This window comes from Salmo salar, chromosome ssa18 (genome assembly GCF_905237065.1).
Source record: "Salmo salar chromosome ssa18, Ssal_v3.1, whole genome shotgun sequence".
Classification (NCBI taxonomy): domain Eukaryota; kingdom Metazoa; phylum Chordata; class Actinopteri; order Salmoniformes; family Salmonidae; genus Salmo; species Salmo salar.
In genome coordinates this window covers 78,872,588-78,890,087 of record NC_059459.1, presented here as the reverse complement: position 1 = coordinate 78,890,087, position 17,500 = coordinate 78,872,588, and the positions used below count along the sequence as shown (strand labels likewise).

Genomic DNA, 17,500 nt, shown 5'->3' with positions numbered 1-17,500 from the left:
CTCTACAGGGAGCCACGTTTTCCTGTGTCTACCCTTCTCAATGACTAGGCTGTGCTCACTGAGCCTGTACTTTCTCAAGGTTTTTCTAAGGTTTTGATCAGTAACCATGGTCAAATAGTTTACTCTCATACTCACACTGTCTCTGTCTCTCTCTGTCTCTCTGTGTCTCTCTCTGTCTCTCTGTGTCTCTCTGTGTCTCTCTGTGTCTCTCTCTGTCTCTCTCTGTCTCTCTCTGTCTCTCTCTGTGTCTCTCTCTGTCTCTCTGTGTCTCTCTGTGTCTCTCTGTGTCTCTCTGTCTCTCTCTGTGTCTCTCTCTGTGTGTCTGTCTTTACTCCTCCTTGCTCTAGTAGCTGTAATGACAGAAAATGCTTACTATTAGACAGTGACACACACTCTCCGTTACTCAGCTGGAGGATGTTTCACAAGTCCGGACATGTGGAGGATGTCAGCTCCACTGTGTCTGTGTTGATCTGAGGGCCTTGGGCTTCACCTGGCCGGTTAGAGCTGTGGTTAGTCGTCTCTCTAACAACACACTACAACACACTACACTACTACACACTACACTACTACACACTACACTACAACACACTACACTACAACACACTACACTACAACACACTACACTACAACACACTACACTACAACACACTACACTACTACACTACTACACACTACACTACAACACACTACACTACAACACACTACAACACACTACACTACTACACACTACACTACTACACACTACACTACTACACACTACACTACTACACACTACACTACACTACACTACAACACACTACACACTACTACACACTACACACTACACTACTACACACTACTACACACTACAACACACTACACACTACAACACACTACACTACAACACACTACACTACTACACACTACACTACAACGCACTACACTACAACACACTACACTACAACACACTACACTACTACACACTACACTACTACACTACTACACACTACACTACTACACACTACACTACAACACACTACAACACACTACTACACTACAACACACTACACTACTACACTACAACACACTACTACACACTACTACACACTACAACACACTACAACACACTACATACTACACACTACACTACAACACACTACACTACTACACTACAACACACTACTACACACTACAACACACTACATACTACACACTACACACTACACTACATACTACACACTACACACTACACTACTACACACTACAACACACTACTACACACTACACTACTACACACTACACTACTACACACTGCACTACAAAACACTACACTACAAAACACTACACTACTACACACTACACAACTACACACTACACTACACTATAACACACTACACTACTACACACTACACTACTACACTACAACACACTACACTACACTACAACACACTACACTATAACACACTACACTACACTACTACACACTACACTATAACACACTACACTACACTACTACACACTACACTATAACACATTACACTACACTACTACACACTACACTATAACACACTACACTACACTATAACACACTACACTACAACACACTACACTACAACACACTACACTATAACACACTACACTACTACACACTACACTACTACACACTACAACACACTACTACACACTACAACACTACACACTGCACTACTACACACTACACTACTACACTACACTACAACACACTACACTACAACACACTACACTACAACACACTAAACACTACACTACAACACACTACACTACAACACACTACACTACAACACACTACACTACTACACACTACACTACAACACACTACAACACACTACACACTACTACACACTACACTACTACACACTACTACACACTGCACTACTACACACTGCACTACTACACACTACACTACAACACACTACACTACAACACACTACACTACTACACACTACACTACAACACACTACACTACAACACACTACACTACTACACACTACACTACAACACACTACACTACAACACACTACACTACTACACACTACACTACAACACACTACACTACACTACAACACACTATACTACAACACACTACACTACAACACACTAAACACTACACTACAACACACTACACACTACACTACACTACTACACACTACACTACTACACACTACAACACACTACACTACAACACACTACAACACTACAACACACTACACCACTACAACACACTACACCACACTACACTACTACACACTACACTACTCTACAACACACTACACTACAACACACTAAACACTACAACACACTAAACACTACAACACACTAAACACTACACTACTACACACTACACTACTACACACTACAACACACTACACTACTACAACACACTACACTACAGCACACTACACTACAACACACTACACTACTACAACACACTACACTACAACACACTAAACACTACACTACAACACACTACACCACTACAACACACTAAACACTACACTACAACACACTACACTACTACAACACACTACACTACACTACACTACACACTACACTACACTACAACACACTACACACTACACTACACACTACAACACACTACACTACAACACACTACACTACAACACACTACACACTACACTACACTACTACAACACACTACACTACAACACACTACACTACAACACACTGCACTACAACACACTGCACTACAACACACTACACTACAACACACTACACTACAACACACTACACTACAACACACTACACTACTACACACTACACTACAACACACTACAACACACAACACACTACACTACACTACAACACACTACACTACAACACACTACACTACAACACACTACACTACAACACACTACACTACAACACACTACACTACAACACACTACACTACAACACACTATACTACTACACACTACACTATAACACACTACACTACTACACTATAACACACTACACTACAACACACTACAGTACAACACACTACTACACACTACTACACACTACACTACTACACACTACTAAACACTGCACTACTACACACTACACTACTACACTACACTACAACACACTACACTACAACACACTACACTACAACACACTACTACACTACACTACTACACACTACACTATACTACAACACACTACACTACAACACACTAAACACTACACTACAACACACTACACACTACACTACACTACTACACACTACAACACACTACACTACAACACACTACACTACAACACACTACACCACTACAACACACTACACCACACTACACTACTACACTACACTACTACACACTACACTACACTACAACACACTAAACACTACACTACACTACTACACACTACACTACTACACACTACAACACACTACACTACAACACACTACACTACAACACACTACACTACAACACACTACACTACAACACACTACACTACTACAACACACTACACTACACTACACTACACTACAACACACTACACTACAACACACTACACTACTACAACACACTACACTACACTACAACACACTACACACTACACTACTACACACTACACTACAACACACTACACACTACACTACACTACTACACACTACACTACACTACTACACACTACACTACAACACACTAAACACTACACTACAACACACTACACACTACACTACACTACTACAACACACTACACTACAACACACTGCACTACACCATAACACACTACACTAGAACACACTACACTAGAACACACTACACTACAACACACTACACTACAACACACTACACTACAACACACTACACTACTACACACTATACTACTACACACTATACTATAACACACTACACTACTACACTATAACACACTACACTACAACACACTACACTACAACACACTACACTACACTACACTACAACACACTACACTACTACACACTACACTACAACACACTACAACACACTACACTACTACACACTACACTACTACACACTACACACTACACTACACTACAACACACTACACTACAACACACTACACTAAAACACACTACACTACAACACACTACACTACACTACAACACACTACACTACTACACACTACACTACACTATAACACACTACACTACTACACACTACACTACACTACTACACACTACACTACTACACACTACACTGCTACACACTACACTACAACACACTACACTACACTACAACACACTACACTACTACACACTACACTACACTACTACACACTACACTACACTACTACACACTACACTACTACACACTACACTACACTACAACACACTACACTACTACACACTACACTACACTATAACACACTACAACACACTACACTACAACACACTACACTACTACACACTACACTACACTACAACACACTACACTACTACACACTACACTACACTACTACACACTACACTACTACACACTACACTGCTACACACTACACTACAACACACTACACTACACTACAACACACTACACTACTACACACTACACTACACTACTACACACTACACTACACTACTACACACTACACTACTACACACTACACTACACTACAACACACTACACTACTACACACTACACTACACTATAACACACTACACTACTACACACTACACTACACTACAACACACTACACTACTACACACTACACTACACTACTACACACTACACTGCTACACACTACACTACTACACACTACACTGCTACACACTACACTACACTACAACACACTACACTACACTACATCACACTACACTACTACACACTATACTACTACACACTATACTACTACACACTACACACTACACTACAACACACTACACTACAACACACTACACTACTACACTATAACACACTACACTACTACACACTACACTACTACACACTACACTACAACACACTACACTATAACACACTACACTACTACACTACACTACAACACACTACTCTATAACACACTACACTACACTACAACACACTACACTACAACCCAGACACACTACACATGTGGGACAGACTCTTGGTGATTGACTAGCTAGCGAGCCTGATTGCTGTGGTCTAGAGGGAGTCGTCATGGCGATGATGTAATGAAACCAAGGCCTCTGGGAGAGTATATAAACGACCCAAATGCATTCCCTCCAGGAAGTAACATTCCCCACGGGCCAATCAGGGACGAGCGCCTAGACCATTTATCTGCTAGTCTTGACCTATAACCTTTAATGACGGAGGGAAGGAGGAAGAGGAGGGAGAGAGCGGAGGAGGGAGAGGAGGATGGAGAGAGAGAGGAGGAAGTAGAGATGTCTGGAGAGAGTGAGAGGAGGAAGGAAGGAAGGAGGGAGGGAGGGAGAGAATGTTGAGGGATGTGATTTGACAAACTTTTTAATAACCCTGGAGATGACAGAGGGGGAAATAGAGAGAAATGGTGGTGACTGTCAGATCAAAAGACAATGACTAAAAGGAGAAGGAGAGAGTGAGAGGGAGAGATCCTGTCCTTCAGCTTAACAGCGCAAATATTTACAGTGTGGCCTCAATTCTGTTTATGGTCCCCTGTACAAACACGTTGCCCTCATTCCTCTCTCGCTCCCTCCCTCTCTCCTTCCTTATCCCTCTTTTCTTTCCTCTCCTTCTCTCCTCTCTCTCCTCCTTTCCCTCTCTCCTTCCTCCTCTCCCTCTGTCCTTCCGTCTCATCCTTCTCTCCCTCCCCCTCTTCTGGGAGAGAGGGAGCAGAAAAATGAAAGAAAGCTTTTAAGCTCTGGAGTAAAAAGCAATAAAAGCTTCTGCTCTGTTTTCACTTTTCTTGTTCTGTCACTTTTTTCCTGTTTGGTTCCTGTCTGTCTGTCTGTGTCTGTCTGTCTGTCTGTCTCTGTCTGTCTGTCTGTCTGTCTGTCTGTCTGTCTGTCTGTCTGTCTGTCTGTCTGTCTGTCTGTCTGTCTGTCTGTCTGTCTGTCTAGTATCCCTTCCTTTTGTATGGAAATCCATTAACACCTGTTTCCATTTCAAAGATGAACAGAACATGAAGTATGTGAAACGACTATCTGTGTGTCTCTCTCTCTCTCTCTCTCTCTCTCTCTCTCTCTCTCTCTCTCTCTCTCTCTCTCCCCTCTCCACGTCTCTCTCTCCCCTCCCCACGTCTCTCTCCTCTCCACGTCTCTCTCTCCTCTCCACGTCTCTCTCTCCTCTCCACGTCTCTCTCTCTCCTCTCCACGTCTCTCTCTCTCCCCTCTCCACGTCTCTCTCTCTCTCTCCCTCTCCACGTCTCTCTCTCTCTCCCCTCTCCACGTCTCTCTCTCTCTCTCCCCTCTCCACGTCTCTCTCTCTCTCTCCCCTCTCCACGTCTCTCTCTCTCTCTCCCCTCTCCACGTCTCTCTCTCTCTCTCTCCCCTCTCCACGTCTCTCTCTCTCTCTCTCCCCTCTCCACGTCTCTCTCTCTCTCTCTCCCCTCTCCACGTCTCTCTCTCTCTCTCCCCTCTCCACGTCTCTCTCTCTCTCTCCCTCTCCACGTCTCTCTCTCTCTCCTCCCCCACGTCTCTCTCTCTCTCCACGTCTCTCTCTCTCTCTCTCTCTCTCCACGTCTCTCTCTCCCCTCTCCACGTCTCTCTCTCTCTCCACGTCTCTCTCTCCCCTCTCCACGTCTCTCTCTCTCTCCACGTCCCTCTCTCTCTCTCCCTCTCCACCTCTCTCTCTCTCCACCTCTCTCTCTCTCCCCTCTCCACCTCTCTCTCTCTCCCCTCTCCACGTCTCTCTCTCTTTCAGGAGGTGGAGATTCTGGATATCAGCCAGATCAGAGACACCAGAACTGGGAAGTTTGCCAAACTACCAAAGGTGGGTAACGTGTGTGTGTGTGTGTGTGTGTGTATTTTTGCTACAGTGTGCACTTTATGAATACGGGCCTCAACAACAGTCCAATCACAGTGGAGAGGGAGCATGTCATGGGAAGCATTCAATCCATTGTTTCTATTTTGGTTGGTGGCTCAGCCCTAGAGCTACCTCTGCATGTCTACTGTGACACAACCTTCTGTAAATGTGACACAACCTTCACACAACCTTGCTTCGTCCACATCCTCAGTACAACGGTGTTGTAATCAGGTGGTGTCCCCCTGCCGTTGACCTCTGTCCATTTCTCCCCCACACACACACACACACACACACACACACACACACACACACACACACACACACACACACACACACACACACATTGATCCTCCAACATAGCTCAAGTGTGTGTGTGTTGTCCCCTCTCCTTGTTTGAGGATCCAAAGGTGACAGAGTTGATCAACTGTCAGACAGATGGACACACACACACACATTTCAACAGTAAATGATGTAAGCAGTGGAACAGGAAGTGGTTGAGAAAGCTGTGGGCAGAAGAGGTCGCCTTCAACCACAGATGTAGGATAATGTTAACCCAGTGGTTATTCTAACTTTTTCAGCAGGGACCCCATTTTTTTTCACCACAATTTCTGGTGACCCCTACCCACCCTGAACCTAATGACACCTTCAAATGGGTACATTTCCATTTTTACAAATAACCTGAAAATTAGCACATGTTCATCTCTTATCAAAATGAAAAGAAACCTTATAAATACATTTACTCAATAAAATGCAATTTTTCTAATAATTATTCTCAAATGTTTGTATATTTTCCCAATACTCTGTAATCTTGATTATCTTTCATCTGCAGGAGGTAATATTAAGGCTAGAGGTTATAAACCTACAGTCAGGAGGTAATATTAAGGCTCTGTGAGAGGTTATAAACCTACAGTCAGGAGGTAATATTAAGGCTCTGTGAGAGGTTATAAACCTACAGTCAGGAGGTAATATTAAGGCTATGTGAGAGGTTATAAACCTACAGTCAGGAGGTAATATTAAGGTTATGTGAGAGGTTATAAACCTACAGTCAGGAGGTAATATTAAGGCTATGTGAGAGGTTATAAACCTACAGTCAGGAGGTAATATTAAGGCTATGTGAGAGGTTATAAACCTACAGTCAGGAGGTAATATTAAGGCTATGTGAGAGGTTATAAACCTACAGTCAGGAGGTAATATTAAGGCTATGTGAGAGGTTATAAACCTACAGTCAGGAGGTAATATTAAGGCTAGAGGTTATAAACCTACAGTCAGGAGGTAATATTAAGGCTCTGTGAGAGGTTATAAACCTACAGTCAGGAGGTAATATTAAGGCTAGAGGTTATAAACCTACAGTCAGGAGGTAATATTAAGGCTCTGTGAGAGGTTATAAACCTACAGTCAGGAGGTAATATTAAGGCTCTGTGAGAGGTTATAAACCTACAGTCAGGAGGTAATATTAAGGCTAGAGGTTATAAACCTACAGTCAGGAGGTAATATTAAGGCTCTGTGAGAGGTTATAAACCTACAGTCAGGAGGTAATATTAAGGCTCTGTGAGGTTATAAACCTACAGTCAGGAGGTAATATTAAGGCTCTGTGAGAGGTTATAAACCTACAGTCAGGAGGTAATATTAAGGCTAGAGGTTATAAACCTACAGTCAGGAGGTAATATTAAGGCTCTGTGAGAGGTTATAAACCTACAGTCAGGAGGTAATATTAAGGCTCTGTGAGAGGTTATAAACCTACAGTCAGGAGGTAATATTAAGGCTCTGTGAGAGGTTATAAACCTACAGTCAGGAGGTAATATTAAGGCTATGTGAGGTTATAAACCTACAGTCAGGAGGTAATATTAAGGCTCTGTGAGGTTATAAACCTACAGTCAGGAGGTAATATTAAGGCTCTGTGAGAGGTTATAAACCTACAGTCAGGAGGTAATATTAAGGCTATGTGAGGTTATAAACCTACAGTCAGGAGGTAATATTAAGGTTATGTGAGAGGTTATAAACCTACAGTCAGGAGGTAATATTAAGGCTATGTGAGGTTATAAACCTACAGTCAGGAGGTAATATTAAGGCTATGTGAGAGGTTATAAACCTACAGTCAGGAGGTAATATTAAGGCTCTGTGAGAGGTTATAAACCTACAGTCAGGAGGTAATATTAAGGCTCTGTGAGAGGTTATAAACCTACAGTCAGGAGGTAATATTAAGGCTAGAGGTTATAAACCTACAGTCAGGAGGTAATAAACCTACAGAGTTCAGAGTTCACTTCTATTTATTTTCAACTCCATTTCAAAGGTTTTCTTTTATTGAATTAAACTCCGACATTGTCCTTTTTTTATTGTGTCTTTTATTTAACCCTTTATTTGACCAGGTAAGTTGACTGAGAACATGTTCTCATTTACAGCAACGACCTGGGGAATAGTTACAGGGGAGAGGAGGGGGATGAATGAGCCAAAATGGAAGGCTCAGTGGATTGACATCAACTTTTTAGAGAGTTGCTGCGGCTGGGTAAAGTCTGTGTGTATGTTGTTTACATGTTGTTAACGTGTTGTATGTTCTCTCCTGTAGGATGCGCGTGTCAGAGAGGTGCTGGGATTGGGTACACCAGGCGAGGGCGGCGTTGCTGTGGAGGGGAAGCTGGTAACGGTCGTCCACGGCAACGACCTGGTCAACGTATCCTTCCTCAACTTCCAGGCCATGCAGGAAGACACCGCCAAGGTTACCATGGAAACCCTTCCTCTCTCTCGCTCTCCCTCTCCTCCCCTTTCCTCATCTCTCCCATCTCATCCCTCCTCCCCTCTCATCTCATCCCTCCTCATCTCTCATCTGTCATCTCTCCCCTCCTCCCCTCTCATCCCTCCTCATCTCTCATCTCTCCCATCTCATCCCTCCTCCCCTCTCATCTCATCCCTCCTCATCTCTCATCTCTCATCTCTCCCCTCCTCCCCTCTCATCCCTCCTCATCTCTCCCCTCTCATCCCTCCTCATCTCTCATCTCTCATCTCTCCCCTCTCATCCCTCCTCCTCTCTCATTTCTCTCCTCCCCTCTCATCCCTCCTCATCTCTCATCTCTCATCTCTAATTTCTCCTCCCCTCTCATCCCTCCTCATCTCTCATCTCTGTCCTCCCCTCATCTCTCCCCTCTCATCCCTCCTCCCCTCTCATCCCTCCTCTCATCTCTCTCATCCCTCCTCTCATCTCTCTCATCCCTCCTCTCATCTCTCTCATCCCTCCTCTCATCTCTCTCATCCCTCCTCTCATCTCTCTCATCCCTCCTCTCATCTCTCTCATCCCTCCCCTCTCATCTCTCTCATCCCTCCTCTCATCTCTCTCATCCCTCTCCTGCCCTCTCATCTCTCTCCTGCCCTCTCATCTCTCTCCTGCCCCTCTCATCTCTCTCATCTCGCTCTCTCTCGCTCTCTCTCTCTCTCTCTCTTTCTATGTAGGGAATAGGGTGCCAGCCCTGGTCTGAAGTAGTGCACTATATAGGGAATAGGGTGCCAGCCCTAGTCTAACGTGTGTGTGGCGTGTGGTGGTAATACGGTTATGATTGTAATAGCTGATCGTGTGTGTATCGCTGTATTTATTAATCATTGTTAACTGTGTGTGTGTGTGTATTTATGAATCATTGTTAACTGTGTGTGTTCAGGTGTGGACAGAGGAGCTCTTTAAACTAGCCACAAACATTCTGTCCCAGAATGCATCTCGCAACACCTTCCTCCTCAAAGCGTAAGTCGTGTGTATGTATCTCATTCATACAGTATTCTACCCACAGTGCAAGTTATTTGATGATTTCTCCCTTTCTCTCTTTGCCCTCTCTCTCTCTCCTCTCTCTCTGTCTCCTCTCTCTCTGTCTCCTCTCTCTCTGTCTCCTCTCTCTCTGTCTCCCCTCTCTCTGTCTCCCGCCCCTCTCAGGTACACCAAGTTAAAGTTGCAAGTGAATCAAGATGGAAAGATTCCAGTGAAGAAGTGAGACACACACTTCTGCTGTTCCTGACGGAACTCTCTACTTCCTTTCTCTGTCTCTCTGTCTCTCTGTCTCTCTGTCTCTCTGTCTCTCTCTGTCTCTCTGTCTCTCTCTGTCTCTCTCTGTCTCTCTCTGTCTCTCTCTGTCTCTCTGTGTCTCTCTCTCTCTGTCTCTTTCTCTCTCAGTGTAACTAGCCAATGTAATGGTTGGTTTCCAAACTAAATGAAACATGGTTAGGTCAACTTCATTATTACACCCAATTTAGTTTGAAAGTGTAAGAATCTAAAGATAACAAATTCCCTCCCTCCCAATTTCAATTCATTTTAAATGCTTTATTAGCATGACAAAATCTTATTTTGTTGCCAAAACAAGTGTCTTGAACAATCCTGTCTCCATCTCTCCCTCCGTCTGTCTCTCAGCATTCTCAAGATGTTCTCTGACAAGAAGAGAGTGGAGACAGCTCTGGAACACTGCGGTCTGGTCACCAACAAGGTAATCAATCACAGATATATATACCATTACATCATAACTGATCCATAATGCTTCATTTACCCAGAGTCATCAATACCGTCTTCTTTATTGATAAAACAATACATGCATGTATAGTTCTGGTCTAGGATCAGGTTCCCCCCCCCCCCCCCCCTGTAATTCAATATAATTTAAAAGGTCAAACTGCTCCTAGACCAGCACTATTTATCTGATGTTGGTTTTAAGGGCAGCAGCGTGTGAACTGCTGAGAGCTATGCACAGTCATGTTCAAAGGTCAGCTTCTGTTTCCTCCGTAGCCAGGTGGTGTCCCCTTGTCGTTGACCTCTGTCCATTTCTCCCTACGCACGCACGCACACGCACACACACCAGTGCCTTGGCAACATAGTGTGTTGCCCTGGTAACTGTTGGCCAGTCTTAGCAGGCCTGTGTGTTATTGTCCTATGCTGCCTCCTGCTGGTAGGACTGGTAAACTGACTGGTAAAGAGCAACTGCCTATAAAAAACAACTTCTCATTTAGGAAACAGCCCAATCTGGCATCGATATGAGTCAGAAAGGTTTATTCTAGTGTCAAAATTCACTACAAAGTGTAAATGGGATCATTTTGGTCATAAAGTCAGTCTCGTTCAAAACTGAGTTTTGTGAGATTTGTGGTCAAGACTGCATTACAAAGTAAATTAATGTTGTGTTGGATTCACTTCAATGCTGCACACATGCCCACAGCTGGGAGCACATAGGTCATCATCAATTTGGAGTGCAGTTGCACGCAACCCGATCCTAATGCCTGTGGGTAATTTGGGTTGACTTTGGATATCTCTATGGGACTAGTTAGGGACCATGGGTAAATTGGATATCTCTATGGGACTAGTTAGGGACCATGGGTAAATTGCACAACGTACATGGGACAACATGTTAGAAATTGATATACAAATATTGAAAGCATTTAATGAGAAGTAAAAGGTGTGCAACAGGAAAATACTGTCTCATTTACATTGTGTAATTTATTAACTATCCCCGGAGATAAGCTGTCCAAAGTTTAAGCGACTTTGCCACGGTCGCACACCAGCCGGCTGACGCTGATTTCCAAAATAATTGGTCTAACTCTTCCCACCTGCGAACACCCCGAAACCAACTCTCATCTGTCAGCGTTTCTTAATGAACCAAATGTAAAACGAGACCGAATCCGGAAGTGCAGTCTCCCCTTTAAAGATTCTTCTAAACATTTATCTAACTACAGCTGTGCATTAGGAACTGACTCCAGATCAGTCTTTACACTAACTATGTTAACCTCTCTAGGGGGTGTAGGACGCTACCGTCCTACCTGGCCAACATCCAGTGAAATTGTAGAGCGCCAAATTCAAAAACAGAAATACTTATTATAAAAATTCATGAAACATACAAGTGTTATACATCGGTTTAAAGATTAACTTCTTGTTAATCCAACTATAGTGTCAGATTTCAAAAAGACTTTACGGCGAAAGCAAACCATGCGATTATCTGAGAACAACGCCCAGCAGACAAATCATTACAAACAGTAACCAGCCAAGTAGAGGACTAACAAAAGTCAGAAATAGCGATAAAATGTATCACTTACCTTTGATGATCTTCATATGGTTACACTCCCAAGACTCCATGTTACACAATAAATGTTTGTTTTGTTCGATAAAGTCCCTCTTTATATTCAAAAACCTCCGTTTTTGTTGGTGCGTTTTGTTCAGTATTCCATTGGAACAAAGCGCGATCACCACAGACAGACGAAAAATCAAAAAAGTACCATAACAGTTCGTAGAAACATGTCAAACGATGTTTATAATCAATCCTCAGGTTGTTTTTGTCATAAATAAGTGATCATATTTCAACCGGACAAAAGCTTCGTCAATGGAAAAGGAAAAAAAAGAAAGGCACGCTCCCGGTCATGCGCAGGATGTCTGGAAATTTCCTCTGTCCACTCATTGAAAGTGGTGTTTCTCCCTCATTTTTCAGATTAAAAGCCTGAAACAATGCCTAAAGACTGGCCACATGTTGTGGAAGCCATAGGGATCGTGAACTGTGTCATAAGTCCTTGTATGGTGGATAGGCTTTCAATGGAAAAACAGCCATTTCAAAATAATAGTACTTCCTGGATGGATTTTCCTCAGGTTTTCACCTGCCATATCAGTTCTGTTATACTCACAGACATTATTTTAACAGTTTTGGAAACCTTTGACTGTTTTCTATCCAAATCTACCAATTATATGCATATCCTAGCTTCTGGGCCTGAGTAGCAGGCAGTTTACTTTGGGCACGCTTTTCATCCAAAATTCTGAATGCTGCCACCTACCCTAGTGAGGTTAATGTATTGCATTATGTCTTCTGTCAGCTGACTCCAGATCAGTCGCACATAGTTCTGGACTACCCAACAGATAGAGGCCTTTCGACTGACTCTTCTCTTCTCTCCCCCCTCATCTCTCCCTCCCTTTCTCCATCCCCTCTCCACCTCCATCCCTCTCTCCATCCCCTCTCCACCATCCCTCTCTCCATCCCCTCTCCACCTCCATCTCACCTCCATCCCTCTCTCATCCCTCTCCACCTCCATCCCCTCTCCACCTCCATCCCTCTCTCCATCCCTCTCACATCCCTCTCCACCTCCATCCCCTCTCCACCTCCATCCCTCTCTCCATCCCTCTCTCATCCCTCTCCACCTCCATCCCCTCTCCACCTCCATCCCTCTCTCCATCCCTCTCTCATCCCTCTCCACCTCCATCCCCTCTCCACCTCCATCCCTCTCTCCATCCCTCTCTCATCCCTCTCCACCTCCATCCCCTCTCCACCTCCATCCCTCTCTCCAGGCAGAGGGAATTAAGCCAGACGACTTTACTTGTGATATGTTCCAGAGCTTTCTCCACAGTCTCTGTCTCCGACCTGAGATAGAACGCATCTTCGTAGAGCTGTGAGTCTCTCTCACACCACACACACACACACACACACACACACACACAGTTACTCGCTGTATACATCCTCTCTCATACAGTGTTAGACACATTATTACATCAAACAACGCAACAAACCATAACCTAATCTCTCTCTAACCAACTCTATGCCTGCTCTACCAACCTAATCTCTCTCTCTTACCAACTCTATGCCTGCTCTACCAACCTAATCTCTGTCTAACCAACTCTATGCCTGCTCCATCTCTCCCTCCCAGTGGTTCTAAGGGGAAGCCCTTCCTCTCCCTGGATCAGTTGACAGACTTTATAAACCGTCGTCAGAGAGACTCTCGTCTCAACGAGGTGCTGTATCCTCCGCTGAAGAGAGAGCAGATCAGACAACTGATGGAGAAATACCAGAGTAATGCCAGCCAGCTGGAGAGAGGTGAGGGGGGAATAATGCCAGCCAGCTGGAGAGAGGTGAGGGGGAGTAATGCCAGCCAGCTGGAGAGAGGTGAGGGGGGAGTAATGCCAGCCAGCTGGAGAGAGGTGAGGGGGGAGTAATGCCAGCCAGCCAGCTGGAGAGAGGTGAGGGGGGAGTAATGCCAGCCAGCTGGAGAGAGGGGGGGAGTAATGCCAGCCAGCCAGCGGGAGAGAGGGGGGAGTAATGCCAGCCAGCTGGAGAGGGGGGAGTAATGCCAGCCAGCTGGAGAGGGGGGAGTAATGCCAGCCAGCTGGAGAGGGGGGAATAATGCCAGCCAGCTGGAGAGGGGGGGAATAATGCCAGCCAGCTGGAGAGGGGGGAGTAATGCCAGCCAGCTGGAGAGGGGGGAGTAATGCCAGCCAGCTGGAGAGGGGGGAGTAATGCCAGCCAGCTGGAGAGGGGGGAGTAATGCCAGCCAGCTGGAGAGGGGGGAGTAATGCCAGCCAGCTGGAGAGGGGGGAGTAATGCCAGCCAGCTGGAGAGGGGGGAGTAATGCCAGCCAGCTGGAGAGGGGGGAGTAATGCCAGCCAGCTGGAGAGGGGGGAGTAATGCCAGCCAGCTGGAGAGGGGGGAGTAATGCCAGCCAGCTGGAGAGGGGGGAGTAATGCCAGCCAGCTGGAGAGGGGGGAGTAATGCCAGCCAGCTGGAGAGGGGGAGTAATGCCAGCCAGCTGGAGAGGGGGAGTAATGCCAGCCAGCTGGAGAGGGGGAGTAATGCCAGCCAGCTGGAGAGGGGGGAGTAATGCCAGCCAGCTGGAGAGGGGGGAGTAATGCCAGCCAGCTGGAGAGGGGGGAGTAATGCCAGCCAGCTGGAGAGAGGTGAGGGGGGAGTAATGCCAGCCAGCTGGAGAGAGGTGGGGGGGAGTAATGCCAGCCAGCTGGAGAGAGGTGAGGGGGGAGTAATGCCAGCCAGCTGGAGAGAGGTGAGGGGGGAGGGAGGGGGAGTAATGGGGCGTGTTCATGATGATACAGTGGGGCAAAAAAGTATTTAGTCAGCCACCAATTGTGCAAGTTCTCCCACTTAAAAAGATGAGAGAGGCCTGTAATTTTCATCATAGGTACACTTCAACTATGACAGACAAAATGAGAAAAAAAAATCCAGAAAATCACATTGTAGGATTTTTTATGAATTTATTTGCAAATTATGGTGGAAAATAAATATTTGGTTTATCTCAATACTTTGTTATATACCTTTTGTTGGCAATGACACAGGTCAAACGTTTTCTGTAAGTCTTCACAAGGTTTTCACACATTGTTGCTGGTATTTTGGCCCATTCCTCCATGCAGATCTCCTCTAGAGCAGTGATGTTTTGGGGCTGTCCCTGGGCAACACGGACTTTCAACTCCCTCCAAAGATTTTCTATGGGGTTGAGATCTGGAGACTGGCTAGGCCACTCCAAGACCTTGAAATACTTCTTACGAAGCCACTCCTTCGTTGCCCGGGCGGTGTGTTTGGGATCATTGTCATGCTGAAAGACCCAGCCACGTTTCATCTTCAATGCCCTTGCTGATGGAAGGAGGTTTTCACTCAAAATCTCACGATACATGGCCCCATTCATTCTTTCTTTTACACGGATCAGTCGTCCTGGTCCCTTTGCAGAAAAACAGCCCCAAAGCATGATGTTTCCACCCCCATGCTTCACAGTAGGTATGGTGTTCTTTGGATGCAACTCAGCATTCTTTGTCCTCCAAACACGATGAGTTGAGTTGACCAAAAAGTTATATTTTGGTTTCATCTGACCATATGACATTCTCCCAATCCTTTTCTGGATCATCCATATGCTCTCTAGCAAACTTCAGACGGGCCTGGACATGTACTTGCTTAAGCAGGGGGACACGTCTGGCACTGCAGGATTTGAGTCCCTGGCGGCGTAGTGTGTTACTGATGGTAGGCTTTGTTACTTTGGTCCCAGCTCTCTGCAGGTCATTCACTAGGTCCCCCCGTGTGGTTCTGGGATTTTTGCTCACCGTTCTTGTGATCATTTTGACCCCACGGGGTGAGATCTTGCGTGGAGCCCCAGATCGAGGGAGATTATCAGTGGTCTTGTATGTCTTCCATTTCCTAATAATTGCTCCCACAGTTGATTTCTTCAAACCAAGCTGCTTACCTATTGCAGATTTAGTCTTCCCAGCCTGGTGCAGGTCTACAATTTTGTTTCTGGTGTCCTTTGACAGCTCTTTGGTCTTGGCCATAGTGGAGTTTGGAGTGTGACTGTTTGAGGTTGTGGACAGGTGTATTTTATACTGATAACAAGTTCAAACAGGTGCCATTAATACATGTAACGAGTGGAGGACAGAGGAGCCTCTGTGAGAGCCAGAAATCTTGCTTGTTTGTAGGTGACCAAATACTTATTTCCACCATAATTTGCAAATAAATTCATAAAAAATCCTACAATGTGATTTTCAGGATTTTGTCTGTCATAGTTGACGTGTACCTATGATGAAAATTACAGGCCTCTCTCATCTTTTTAAGTGGGAGAACTTGCACAATTGGTGGCTGACTAAATACTTTTTTGCCCCACTGTATATTTGACTTGATGTTCTGGTTGATGTGGTGCTGCTGATATTACCTCTGGTTTGATGTCTGTTTGAGCCAAAGACACATTTCCACATTACATGACAATAAAGGTATTCGTTTCTAGTTGTCTGATCTTCTCTCCCTCGACCCCTCCATCTCTCTTTCTCTCTCTCACGCTCTCTCTCCCTCGACCCCCCCCCCCCCCACCTCTCTCTCTCTCCC

The 17,500-nt window shown here is 44.9% G+C and overlaps 1 protein-coding gene across 2 annotated transcripts in view; it reads left to right on the top strand.

Annotated features, from left to right (window-relative positions):
* The window catches only part of LOC106578106 (1-phosphatidylinositol 4,5-bisphosphate phosphodiesterase beta-3-like), a 94,453-nt gene that overhangs the window by 35,181 nt on the left and 41,772 nt on the right, over nucleotides 1-17,500 (top strand). For both annotated transcript variants that reach the window (XM_045700505.1, XM_045700504.1), the window contains exons 3-9: nucleotides 6,822-6,890; nucleotides 9,487-9,636; nucleotides 10,568-10,647; nucleotides 10,834-10,887; nucleotides 11,305-11,377; nucleotides 14,200-14,300; nucleotides 14,556-14,722. In XM_045700505.1, the coding sequence (XP_045556461.1) occupies nucleotides 6,822-6,890; nucleotides 9,487-9,636; nucleotides 10,568-10,647; nucleotides 10,834-10,887; nucleotides 11,305-11,377; nucleotides 14,200-14,300; nucleotides 14,556-14,722 (694 nt within the window). The remainder of the gene's footprint in view (nucleotides 1-6,821; nucleotides 6,891-9,486; nucleotides 9,637-10,567; nucleotides 10,648-10,833; nucleotides 10,888-11,304; nucleotides 11,378-14,199; nucleotides 14,301-14,555; nucleotides 14,723-17,500) is intronic.